Genomic DNA, 13923 nt, shown 5'->3' on the forward strand with positions numbered 1-13923 from the left:
CTGAGCAGTAACCTGCCTTGTATGACTTGAATTCACTGAAATCATGCAAGTAAAGTGAATTTCACCATGTCAGATGCACAACCTCCAACAACCAGCTCTAAGTAAGGCATAATGTTAGATCTGCGATGTAGCTCCATGGTAGAGTGCTTACCTAGCATGCATGAGGCCCTGGATCCATCCTCAGCACCATGAGGGGAAAATAAAAGCTTCTTGTTAAAATTATTATCTGTATTCTCCTCACAGACAACTCTAAATTTATTCAACTACTTTTATTTTAACTCTCAAGTATTTTTTAGGATATGCCTGATTTAGATGAATGTCAGCTAATTGGCTTTCTTTAGCTAAGTGAGTTTTGTCATAAATTTTCACATTGCAGAGAACTTGGTCAATATTAAAAAGAAATGTGAACTCTACATACACAAAAGTATGAGCTACATTAAGTCCATGGCAGGTATCACTGAGTGACACTAGTCTATGCCCACTGCAAATAGCAAGGGAACTCATGGACTCTACCTTAGACACAGATTCAGAATCCTCCACACAGCGTTCCAGGAAGGGGGTCTGATGGTCAGAGTGGGGTTGCAAGATGACACCCATCTGCTATCTCCCCATAATAATTTGTTCCAGGAGTACAGTTGCTCAGCAAGGTGGGTGAAAGAGAGATGTCACTAAAATTCAATATTGGACAGTCATAGTGTCTTAGAGACTCAGAAATTCGGGTGTCTTGAACGAAGAACCAGAAAGAGTACATTGGAGCCAAGTTGGCTGTGGCAGCAGCAGCAGTAGCAGTAGTACACTGGTTCCCCATGGAGGGGAGGGATAACAGACAGAAACACAAAGCACAGACCTGGTATGGAAAAAGAAAAGCAGCAAAAAAAATAAAATAAAATAATAATAATAATTTGTTCCTCTTGGAACATTTATTGGTACACGTGACCAATAAATCTCAGTACTGAGCATATATTTAGTTCCTGAAGCCTCTTTAAAGCCAGCAAATCTTTGGCCATTACAGAAATTCCCCAATTTTAGTATTGAGCAATATGTTTTAAAGGGAGAATTTAGCATAAACCTTTAAAATTGTATGCATATTTAAACAAAAAAGAAAAGAAGGATGGGAAGAAGGAACACAATGGCCTTAGGTACAATACTACTACCTAATATTCCCTCGAAGCATTCACAGGTAGCTGGGTATTATCCTCACCTACAGTGTAGGAAACAGAGATTTGGAATATCTAATGATTTAAGGTGCTGTACCACCCAGTCATGCGTGTACTGAGATCCTAGGCTGCCATATCATCTATCACAACCTGAGCGTTTGGAGGCTGGAGGTCCAAGATCAAGGTGTCAACAGGGCATGTTCCTTCTGAAAGCACTGGGGAAGGTCTGCCAAGGCCTCTCTCCTAGCTGCTTGTGGTCCCTTGGATGGATACATCCTGACACTAGTCATCACATGACGTTCTCTCTGTGTTTCTGCACCAAATTTCCCCTTTTATCAGGACACCAGTCATATAGGATTGGAACCCACCCTACACCAGTATGACCTCATCTTAACTAATTATATCTGCAAGGGTCCTGTTTCCAAATAAGGTCACAGTCTGAGATACTGAGGATTAAATCTTCAGATATGAATTTTTAAGAGGCCCCAGTTCAAACCATAACTTGGGTGATCAAAACCAGGCTTCCTATGCTTTATTGTGTGTGAAACATTGTTTTAGCCTAAGGGCTCAAACTGCTGGACTCTCTTAAAGGCAAGAATTTCCCATTACTCACTCAAATATTGCCTTTTAGCAAAATTTTTTAAAAAAAGTAATAGCCTTCATATAAAAAATCAGTGATGATTTTCCCATGCATTAACCTGACATGATAGCTAAATATCATGCATTGAATGACCTCATGAAATTCTGAATTAAAAGACTAAGAAATGAACAGAAACCACACACGTACCCAAAAGTCAATGGAAGACCAAGAGATTCTATGACATCTTATTATTTTTAAAACTACTATTGTAAATTTTGAATCTAACACACACACACACACACACACACACACACACACACACAGTTCTTTCTTCACTACAGCCAAAGGGTTATAACTGATATTTTTATCCCTACCATAAATGATCAGTGGGCTGAAAGAATGTAGTACTGGTGTTGTGGGCTGACACTTTCATTTTTTCTAAATATTTATTTTTTAGCTTTAGGTGGACACAATATCTTTATTTTACATTTACGTGGTGCTGAGGATCCAACCCAGTGCCTTGTGTATGCTAGGCGAGCACTCTACCACTGAGCTATAACCCCAGCCCAACATTTTCATTTTTAATTGAAATTCTAACTGACTCAGGGCCAGATTTCCTTCTGCACCACAATCTGTGGAAGCAGCCTGGGAAACTCCAGCAGTCAGGGAGCAGAGAACTGGGGTGTCCCATGGAAACAGGAGAACATCATAGCTCTCGGGAGAAGCCCGGGAGAGATGTCCACACAGACACTCCACCTTGTCCTTACTGCCAGTCTCTCCCAGGCCACAGGTCATCCTTGGCGGGGGTCATGACAGCCCCTCCTTAGGACCCTCTTCTTCACCCCGTGGGCCCTACAGGCTGTCCTTCCTACTCATGTCTCTTTTGGATAGCACCACCATCGGGAGCTGGTCATTATCACCATTTGATAATGTCCATCTTATAATAAAATGTTCATCGTGAACATCTGTTGGACCCTTACTCTGTCTCTCATTTAATTCTTGCCCCCCCACCCCGCCCATCAAGTGGCATGAATCAGAATGCTGTCTGTCTGCAGCAGTGGGGAAGGAAACAGTGCTAGGACCCTGGGAGGGAGGTCACACAGAGCTGGGAACTGTGGAAAGAGAAAAAGAGACGGGAGGTCCAGGAGGAAGAGTGAGACCCGACTCCAGAGATTTCAGGCTCTTCAGAGAATATATGTTGGAGAGATTCAGAGCATAGGATCTGAAGTCAGACTGTATTCTAGACTGTCACTTAGATTTCTTTTTAATGGTACTAGGAATCAAACCCAGGGGTGCTCTACTACTGAGCTACATCCAAAAGCCTTTGGTATGTTTTGTTTAGAGACAGAGTCTCACTAAGTTGCTGAGACTGGCCTCAAACTTGTTATTCCTCTACCTCAGCCTCATGAGTAGCTGGGTTTATAGGCATGTGCCACCGCTTCTGGTGTTTCTTAGATATTCGACATTGAATAAGTTACATAACTTTTCTGAGCTTCAGTTTTCTCATCAGTAAAATGGGGCTAATAATAAATGTATAATAATAGCCACTTGGAATTAAGATCATATCTGTAAGTGATAGGTTGTAGCCAATAATGCATTATGTGAAACCGTCAGAGGGTCTTAGAGTAAGGAGATTTACTCCTTCCACCTGACTAAGAATGTAAATGTTGGCACTCCAGCAGCCACTTTGGTCCATGAGGTGCCCTTAGGAGTGTAGTAGCATGACGGAAGGAGCCCAGTGGCTGCTATGTAGGCCTGCCACCCTAACCCTAACTCCTTATTTACTTTATGTGAGAGAAAAATAAAACCCAATCTATTCTATGCCACTGCTATTTGAGGTTTTCTATCACATACAGACTTGATCTGAGCTTGGGATACAGCTAATATTATATGGGGATAATATTAGAAGGACCTCATGGACTTGTAAGAACCCAGTGACTTGTAGGACTTGGAGAGAACAGCACCAGGCATAAGGAAGTTACTTATGTCATTGTTATTTGCCAGGTTCTGATATCATTTAATCCCCATGGCAACCCTGTTCTCAGCCCCAAGTTGACAAATGAGGACTGGAGGATCAGGAGGTTGAGTGGCCCTCCGGGGATTGCACAGCCGGAAAGAGGCACTGCGGATCCACGCGCTACAGCTCCACCCTTGCACAGAGGCCTCTCCCTGATGGTGACCCAGGTGGCACTCTAGCGAGGGCCGCGCATGTACCACCAGGCCTGTGTGTGCAAACACAGACAGTGCAGACGTCAATGTCACTTCTGTTCATATCCACGCAGATTCTTTCTGATATGCATTATAAAAATCAAGTGCAATTTTTAAAAAAGAAGAAATAAAAACCAATATGGGGAAATGGTCTAAGATGTCATTTCAGATCCCACAGCACAGCCACAGAAGTCAGCTACCATAACAGGCCATGAGCACTACTGTGAAATCTGCATGGGCTGCAGAGCTGGTTCTCACAAGACCCCATCCAGCACCTGCCAGGAAACACAATGTGCTGACTGGTGTCCGCAGCCCTCATTTTACTCTTTTAGGTATTCTAGATGAGGCCAAAACTCTTATTTCTCTGGCAATGGTACAGTTCCTTAAAGGACAGAATGTTCTAGAAATATGTGGACACTGCACAGTTTCAAGCTTCAAGTCCTACAGAGTCACTTCTTGGTTTACACTCTGAGAAAATCACATTGTATTCTCCGACTGTATAAGTGAGATCAACTCAGGCCCAGCCCTCAGTGGGTCAGATGATCTATGAGTTCATCTAAATTAGATGCTCTTCTGGGAGGTGTAACCTTGAAACTCATTGCTTTATTTGTCCTCATGAAGAGAGAAAAAAAATCCCAATTTTTAAAAACGAAAAAGGAGACAAGTTACATTTATAAGTGTACTGATTGATATCTGTTCATAGGGGAGAGAAGAATTTGGGGGTTTTGAACTTAAATTTTTTTTTAATTTTGAGCTTCTCTGTGAGTTTTTATTAATTCACGAATTCCCTGTAGTTCAAGAGATGCTAATTAATTCAAGAAGCAATAATAGCTAATCATTGGCTAAATAAATCTAAAATGGAGAGTGTGTCACTAGAGATACCACTGCTCATTTTAATTAAAATTACCAATTTGTGAGGTAATGTAAATAAAGGTTATTGTGTTCTTCTACTCCAGCAGGGATTAACCCTTTGCATGGCCTCCTGAGAACCCAGAAGGACGTAAAAGCCAAGAATATTTGTGGGACTTCATAAATGACTGGGTTAGGATTTTTTTACCGGTGCAAATCCGTTGTTTGCTGACCTTATAGACCCAGGTGGCATCAAGCAGCCTTGAAACACAGAGTGGGGAGCGGAGCTGAGGAGTGTTGCCTTCAGGGAAATACAATCCTTGTCAAAGAAATAGTCGCCCCAAATGGCATACCAGTCCTACAGAGAACCCAAGTGTTCCAGCCTGAGCTGGGTTTGGGTTTTTAAGGAATAACACATGCAAATGTCATAAGCTTGCAGCTCAGAGTGGTCTCATTGGGTTAACATTCAGCACAAGGCCTAGGCCCATGTGGTTGTCACCTGGAGGGACAGGAACGCCTGCCCCAACATCTTGTGAATAACTGCAGCACTCACATAACTCCCTCTGGGACAGAGAGACCTATGCACCAGCCACAGACGGAGCACAGGGAACACTACCCCAACACAGGGCTCCTCTGAGTACTTCAAGATGAAGGAAATCAAGAAATCTGCAGAGGCAGGCAGACCCCTCTGACCTCCCACCTGATGTTTGAGGAAGAGCCTCATGTGACATAAGTCGTGCCTTTAATCTTAACTGTGAGGTCCAGAGACATCTGAACAGGCAGGTCGTGCCAAGTTCCCCCCAGTTCATTAGGCTTTTTGTTAGTCATACCTCTGCGCTATTGTCCAATCTTCATCAAACCTGACCTGAAAACACAGGTTCCCCCCTCCAAGTCCTTGGGCCTTCATTTCTGAAGGCTCCCTTGTCACCCAACTTACAATAAATAAATTTGTTATACTTTTCTCTTATTAATCTGTCTTTTGTTATAGGGGTATCAGTCATGAACCTTGCAATGGGTGAGGAAAAGATACCACTTTGTCTCCTCTACACTGCCCAAATGAGTCACCCCAAGAAAGCAGTTTATGTGTGAATGATCATATAGTGTCATCGTTAAATCCAAAGCTGAGCTGGAGTGATGCTCTTGGTGGATTTGTCCTTGACCAAGGGAAATCCATCTTTACTGTCTCCATAATCAGCTCAAAAACCATTGATGATGAAGTCCTAAATCTAATTCTCAATAAAATCCCAAAAGTTTCAGAGGCAAACAGAGTATAGCTCACATTGCCTTTGGACCAATGATTATAGTTTAGTCCAAAGGCCTAAAATTAGTTTGAAGTTAACAAAGGGGTTGGGGGAAGGTGGGCAATTGGGACCAAGTTGGAGTTTACAAATGAAAATTATTGTTATCTTATCAAAAGGCCACTTCTGAATGGAGCCCCCAGACGAAGCAGAAGTCTGGCTGGTACTTGAACCAGATAAACTTGTTATGCAAATAGCTTTAGCCATAGGGGAAAGGGCTGATAATGAAATTGCTACAAAGCCAACTGCACATTTATAGAGGTGACAAAAACATCAGGCAGGGTCCTAGCATAGGGATAAAAGCAGTGCAGAATTTATGTGAGCATCGTGTTTAATTTATCATAACTAAGCTGTCAGGAGTCATGCTTTGACAAATGCATAACTAACACATATAAATGAGTCAATTATCACTAACAACCAAAGGTTCAGAACCAAACAGGGTAACTTTTTTTTTTTTCCTTTTAAACCCCAAGACAGGTTTGCTAATAGGATTTTAGACTTTAAAAATATATCTCCAGTCTCCAAATAAGGAGGCGAGAAGCAAATCTGAACAACACTTGGCCACATCCAGGGTTGCTGCCGCCTTGCCTTGCTGGCCCTCCTGGATACCTGTGCGCCTGCGCTCACATGGCCTGTCCCCTTCCTCACTGCTGTGATCACTAGGCTGCAGCCAGCCTGACCCATTCAGACCCCTGCAGCCAATGAGATGTCAATGAGAGGAGTGACCAGCATCAATTGAGAAAGCCTTAAATGACTAAATGGATAATGGGTCTGCAGTTTACATGGGGACAGGTATCAAGTTTTTTAAAACTGTTAAGAAATTTCTAGTCCTATTAGTTCTTTAGAGAGAATCAGTTTTGTCGACCTGAATCCAATGCTCTGTGACTTGGTCTACAAAGGGAACTGAAGCAATTATCTGAATAATTTGGGCTAGAAACAATTTTCCTAAAATTACCAGTTAATCAATCATCTTCTCCGCCCCAGTCCCTCCAATAATTGAAAGCTTACAATCTGAAGACCTTAATCCTCCACCCTTCTTTTCCAGTACAAGCAAGGTAAGTAGAAAAGTAAACCAAAGCTCTCTCTTTAAATAGACATTTCAAACCCAGGAAGTGCCATTGTTTATATTTAATTAGGGAATTGAATAAATACAGCGAAATCACTTTTGGTAGGTTGAGTGACTACAGCTTAGGGCAGGCCACCTCATTTACAAAACCAAAGGATAACTGTTTGGAAATAGTGGGCAGGTTTTTGACTTAAAGATATGAAATGTCATGATCAGTCCCCAGTCTTGAAAATTCTTAAAAATATTGTTAGAAGGAGAATTCATGGTTGAAAAATCTAAAATGTTAATAGGAAAAAGAGGATTGTGCAGCTGAGGTCAAGAAAGAATCTATGAACATCTATAAATATATAATATATTCACTAATAAAAAAAATAAAAACAACTTATTCAAGAAAGAGAAGATTGAGCCAGGCATGGTGGTACGCACCTGTTATCCCAGTGACTCAGGAGGCTAAGGCAGGAGGATCACAGGTTCAAGGCTAGCCTGAGTGACGAACTCAAAATAATAAATAAAAAGGATGTACCTCAGTGTTAGAGTGCCCCTGAATTCAGTCCCCATACTACAGGAGAGAAAGAGTGGGGAGGGGGCAGTGGGGAGGGAGAGAGGGAAAGGGAGAGGGAGATTGATTTGCCGCAAGGAAATGTCAGGGTGGGGAAGAATTTCTATGTTGTGTATAGCCCTAAAAGCCCCCAACCCTGTCGTCAATGATGTACTTTTATTGTCAAATCCATCCAAGCAATATCACGGTTGTTTTAAGAACACAAACTTACTCTTGAAAAAGTATACGGAAGCCAAATTTCTATGAGTCAAATCACATTTTAGAAGCATCAGGAAAACTTGGAATGAGAAGGTGCATCAGTGAATGGGTAATGGATTTTTCTAGGCCAACACCTTAGGAAGGTCAATCAAGGGTATCTGTGTTCAGCAACGGAATGAAAAGGAAAAATGTTTGGATCGGTCCTTGCCAACAAAATCACTGGAACCTTAGCTCCCAGATTTCTTTCTCTGGGGTGGTCGAAAATGTGGCCCCCAAGCCCAGGGCATATCCTCAGCTCTCTGTTCCCTCTTCCTCTTGTGGCTCCCAAACCTCAGGAAGGTGCCCTTCCTCTGCTCCTGGAGAGCATCATCCCCACTGCAGGTATCTGATGTCCCTCCCACCCTGGCCTGGCATTCCCACCCTGACTGTGGCTGTACATTCTGCAGTCAGAGCAAAAATGTCAGAGTGGGGTTAGAGGACAAGAGCACGTCCTCCACCCCTGGCCTTGACCTTCACAGTCACATTCCCACAGAGCCTCTCTTGGTAGAGTTCTTTTCCACTCGCCTCTCCTGAGGAATGTGGCATAAATCCAGGAGGGATTAGACAATCAACAATTTCAGGGACCCTGATCTATATTGCATTTGGAATGAAAATTAAATACAGGTCCACAGCTCTTATCCAAACCCTTTGGGGCCAAATAAATTTTATCAAATTTTAGATAAGTAAACTGGTACATTTTACTGTATATTACATAACACCCCCAGCAGGATCTGGGGCAGCACACTGTAATCAAATACTAATATATCTGCAGCAAAACACATGAATATTCACACTAAGTAAGACAAATAATGACTATAAATAGCCTCACATCAGTTCAGGTCATGTGTTGCCACCAAATCAGTTCATACAAGGTCAGGTTTTACTGCTAAATGACTCAACTGTGAAAGCGATTTGGTTTCTCGGAGCTCTTTGGATTTGGGGATTGTGGATAAGGGATTACAGACCTACACTGTGATTAAGGAAGATGATTAAGACACCCAGTTTGTTTTGTTGCCCAGATTCTTGATGGAAGCTAAGTCTGCACATCGGCATCAATGAGAAAAATGTGTGTTGACCTTCCCTACTTCATGTTTATCAGTTATTTGGTCACTTCTGTCCTCCTCCATGACCTCTGAAGAGCTTGCTTAATACACTAGGCTCTGGGGCACCTCTTCCCAGCGGGGGCACCTGTGCATGGCTTGCAGTAGATTGTTCAGATTCCTAGCCCAGGATTCACCAGGCCCCACCTTGGGACCTTGGGACCTCTTCAGCAGACCTAGGATCTTCTGCAGACTTGGAACCAGTGTGGTCCTCTTCTAAGTCCAGGCCCAGGATCCCAGCATTGGGTCACCCTGCTGGTGTCACTGTAGGTTCTGTGTCTTAGATTCAGGAAGTCCTGCCTGGTGGCATAGCTGATATCACACCATTGAATCAATTCTCATCCTGTTCTCTCTCTATTACCTGAGCCTGGATTGGAGAGACTCACTATGCTGTCCCAGGCCCAAGTTCCTACTTTGTCCCCCGATCATCTTGGAAACTAGATGGTCAAGATCCTAGAGCCAAGCCCAACATCCAAGCAGCAACACTTGCTAGAGACTGTCACCTCTGTCTTCTCTCTGGTCCTGGTCCCAGAGTGAACATCAGATTTTTAGATGCTGAGTCTCCTCCTTCAGTGAACATGACATGGTGATAATATTTGGTTCATGACAGAGCAGGTTCTCAGATAGATGTGACCCATGTGATCAAAGGGACTGATTTTAAACGAGTCAAATGGAGCTCCTTATTTTTCAGATCCTGCAGAGGCATCCTCTGTCACTCACTGGAACAAATCCTACATCCCAACGTGCTCTTAGGCATAGCCATTTCTAGCACTCAGTAAATTCCACAGCTTGGATTTCCCCAATCACTGTCCAAGGCCTTGCTAAATAAGCAATGTTCAGAAGAAGAAATACTCACTGTGAAATAAAGTGGTTGAATTCCTCACACCATTTTTCTGGATGCAGTAAGGTAGGCGGAGGATTTCTGAAAAACAAAAGCAATTTTTAAAAAGTTAAAGTTCAGCAAAAGGCAAGATGTCAACTTGTCTTTACTGATGTCCTTCTAAATGGCTGCAATAAAATCTTCTGTTTCTTCCCGGGTGGGAGTCACTCATTAGCGGTAACATATCAAGTACCAGCACCTGCTCCTGTGGTCATTCATTTCCATGTCCCCCTCTTTTTCGGCACCTGTGAGAGTTACACAGCTCAGGAACATTCTTCAGCAGCAGACACTCTAATGAGGGGTGAGGCAGACGCACCAGCCATTAGAACGGAGAGGGTTACCAGGGCCACAAGAAAGCTATAAACATAGTGCTAGGGGCTTTAGAGAAATAGACTTTTAATTGTACAGGATTTCCAGATCATTATGGTACCATTTGAATTAATTATAGGATGCATCTAAAGTATACTCATAAATGTATCCATCACATTTTTAACCATTTCCTTGCGCCAACTTCTGCAGTAGGCCCTGGAGAAAGCAGATCAGTCAAAAGAACATCCCAGATTCCAAGAGGCTCCTGGGTAGAAAGGGAGACTGACATATTCTTTTTCTAATTATTGGAGATCCCAGAGAATGAGAGGACCGCAGGAAGACCCTCAGGTAACCAAACCACCTCCTGGTGAGAAAGCAGAAAACGGGAAGAGCCCAGAACATAGCTGAATATTTACCCCAAAGAGATTTAATTTTAAAATACAAGTGACTGCATGACTTTTAATTGATAATATTCTTTTTTTCTAGCCATTAATGGAAATAGGAGCTTGTGGACAAGTCAAGTTCAGTAAATAAAGAAAGGAAAATTTCTGCACACTTAAATTATGACTGCAAGTTTTAAACCATTATATGTAATCTGTGTTTTCTCCTGGGTTCTAACTGCTTCCCAAAGCTGCAGAGTGCTCAGCTTCAGCAGACAGAGGAATGGTTAGCACCAAGAATTGCCAGAACAAAATCTGTATCGGGCCGGGTATGGTGGTACACGCCTGTAATCCCAGAGGTTCGGGAGACTGAGGCAAGAGGATCGCAAGTTCAAAGCCAGCTTCAGCAACTTAATGAGGCAGTAAGTGACTCATGAGACCCTGTCTCTAAATAAGATACAAAAAAAGGACTAGGGATGTGCTCAGTACCAAAAAAGAAAAAAAAACTGCATCAGAATAGTGTGATTCCGATTTGCCTCTCAGAATCTAGTTTCTTCTCATATTGTATATGTGTGTGTGTTGATGGAATTTATTCCAGGAGAACTTTACCACTGAGTTATATCCCCAGCCCTTTTTTTCATTCTGAGACAGAGTCTTGCTAAGTTGCTGAGGCTGGCTCAAACTTGTGATCCTTCTGCCTCAGTCTTCTGAGTAGCGGGAATTATAGGCATGTACCACCATGCCTGGAGTCTCTTTATGGCACAGTTTTTATTTTTGACACATTGTTGTCATAATAAAGACTATAATTTCTTTAGTTGCTTGCCCCTAAATGTGGCTACCTGAGTTCTGACTAATATAGAAGTAAAATTATTGTGCAGTATTTCCAGAAACTCTCCTTAAAAGAAAAGAGACATTTCATTCTTTTTCTTCCCCCTTCTTGCATTCTGGAGCATGGAAGTGATGGCTGGAGCTACAGCAGTCATTGTAGACATAAGACAAACTTGAAAATAAAAGCTCTGAGCTGAGTTTGGCAGAGAAGATAAGGAGGAAACTGGATTCATGATGTCATTACAAAGTTTCCATACCAGCTCTTGATTGCTTTTACCTCCTTAAATAGGAGAAAGAATAAGCTTTTATCTTCTTTAAGCTGTTATATACAGCTGAGTCTAATATTTTTTAATTTTTTAATTTTATTTATTCTAATTTGTTATATATGACAACTAAAATGCAATTCAATTCGTATTACACAAATAAAGCTCAATTCTTCATGTCTCTGGTTGTACACAAAGTAGAGTCACACCATTTGTGTTTTCATACATGTACTTAGGGTAATGATGTCTGTCTCATTCCACCGTCTTTCCTACCCCATGCCCTCTCCCTTTCCCTCCCTCCCCTTTGCCCTATCTAGAGTTCATCTAATCCTCCCATGCTCTGCCCCCATCCCCATTATGAATCAGCATCCTATGTCAGAGAAGACATTCAGCATTTGGATTTTTGGGATTGGCTTACTTCACTTAGCATTATATTTTCCAACTCCATCCATTTACCTGCAAGTGCCATGGTTTTATTTTCTCTTTAATGCTAAGTAATATTCCATTGTATGTGTGTGTGTGTGTGTGTGTGTATCTCACATTTTCTTTATCCATTCATCTACTGAAGGGCATCTAGGTTGGTTCCACAGTTTAGCTATTGTGAATTGTGCTGCTATAAACATTGATGTGGCTGTGTCCCTGTAGTATGCAGTTTTTAAGTCCTTTGGGTATAGACTGAGGAGAGGGATAGCTGGGTCAAATGGTGGTTCCATTCCCAGCTTTCAAAGGAATCTCCATACTGCTTTCCATATTGGCTGCACCAATTTGTAGTCCCACCAGCAGTCTATGAGTGTGTCTTTCTCCCCACATCCTCACCAACAGTTATTGTTGTTTGTATTCTAATAACTACCATTCTGACTAGAGATGAAATCTTAAGAGTAGTTTTGATTTGCATTTCTCTAATTGCTAGAGATGTTGAACATGGTTTCATATATTTGCTGATTGATTTTATATCATCTTCTGAGAAGTGTCTGTTCAGGTCCTTGGCCCATTTATTGGTTGGATTATTTGGTTTTTGGTGTTAAGATTTTTGAGTTCTTTGTATATCCAGAGATTAGTGCTCTATCAGATGTGTGTGTGGTAAAAACTTGCTCCCATACTGTAGGGCTGAGCCTAATTTTGAGCCAAATATTATTTCAGGATATTATCCTACATAAGAGTAGAATACAATTTGAGAAGTTATGTAACAAAAGCACAAGCACAAAGGTGTGTAGAAGCATAACAAAGGGCTGCTTATGCAATGTGGGGAGTTCCAGAGACTTTAAAAAGATGAGGACCCTGAAGATTATGTTGGATTTTTCAAGTTAGAGAAGGCAAAGGAAGTCATTCCAGGGTTAGAATGCAGCACGCACCAAGTCACAGAGGTATTTAAAGAGTCTGGCAGGTTTGAAGAAGATGAGTAATTTTGAGGTTAGACTCGCAGTTTGCTGGATCATCTCCAGTCTTCTGCTCCCTCCGTCCTCATCCAGGTCAGTTCTGCAGGTGACAGCTGCAGGAACAGCTCACTGCTCAGAGCTTCACCTGCCCCCAAGCATCTCACATGACCACGAAGTCCTTTCTGGGCAGACTGGAAGGACTCAACTGCAACAACGTTATGGGTTCAACGCCAGTTGCCCTCTGGGTCTCCCAATAATTAGGTCAAGTATGTGCCTGTCTCCCTTTCTGTTCAGGAGCCTCTTGGTGTCTGGGGCATTGTTCTGGCTGTTTTGCTTTGTCCAGTTACGCAAGGAGGGGCATCTCTCAGCCACAGCTGAGAACGCCCTGGCAAGGGTCCAGTGAGCAGTAAATGGCAAGAGTCCATTGTGGCGCAGGAATACCGTGCTATCTGCTTTCAGCCTGTTCCCCAGCAGGGAACGTGGGCAGGGGCCACTACCTAGGTGTTGGCCTCAGGAGAGCAGCAGCAGGTCACCACTCAGCCCACCCACCCTCATGGCTTCTCGTGAACCCACACAAGGAAACATCTCCACTGAAGCTGGGCTTCATTGGATTTGGGTTGGAGAAGCCCATTGGCTCTTGTGGATTCCCGCCTCTCCTGGAGCCCATCGCACTGTGGCTCATAAACTGCAATCTTGTGAAAGATTCTTATCTGTGTATAACGAAACCCAATAGGAGTTTGTAGACTTGACAGTGCTTTCTAGTTCTCTCACAATCCAGGATGGTCCCCAGGTAGTAATGCTGGCACTTCCTCAGCTCTGCCAACCCTGCAGAT

The 13923-nt window shown here is 42.6% G+C and overlaps 1 protein-coding gene across 1 annotated transcript in view; it reads right to left on the minus strand.

Moving 5' to 3' along the window:
- Myo3b (myosin IIIB) overlaps positions 1-13923 on the minus strand; it is a 374689-nt gene that overhangs the window by 257726 nt on the left and 103040 nt on the right. The window contains exon 8 of the mRNA XM_071619301.1: positions 9911-9976. Within this exon, the coding sequence (XP_071475402.1) occupies positions 9911-9976 (66 nt within the window). The remainder of the gene's footprint in view (positions 1-9910; positions 9977-13923) is intronic.

Source organism: Marmota flaviventris, chromosome 11 (assembly GCF_047511675.1).
Source record: "Marmota flaviventris isolate mMarFla1 chromosome 11, mMarFla1.hap1, whole genome shotgun sequence".
Taxonomy (NCBI): domain Eukaryota; kingdom Metazoa; phylum Chordata; class Mammalia; order Rodentia; family Sciuridae; genus Marmota; species Marmota flaviventris.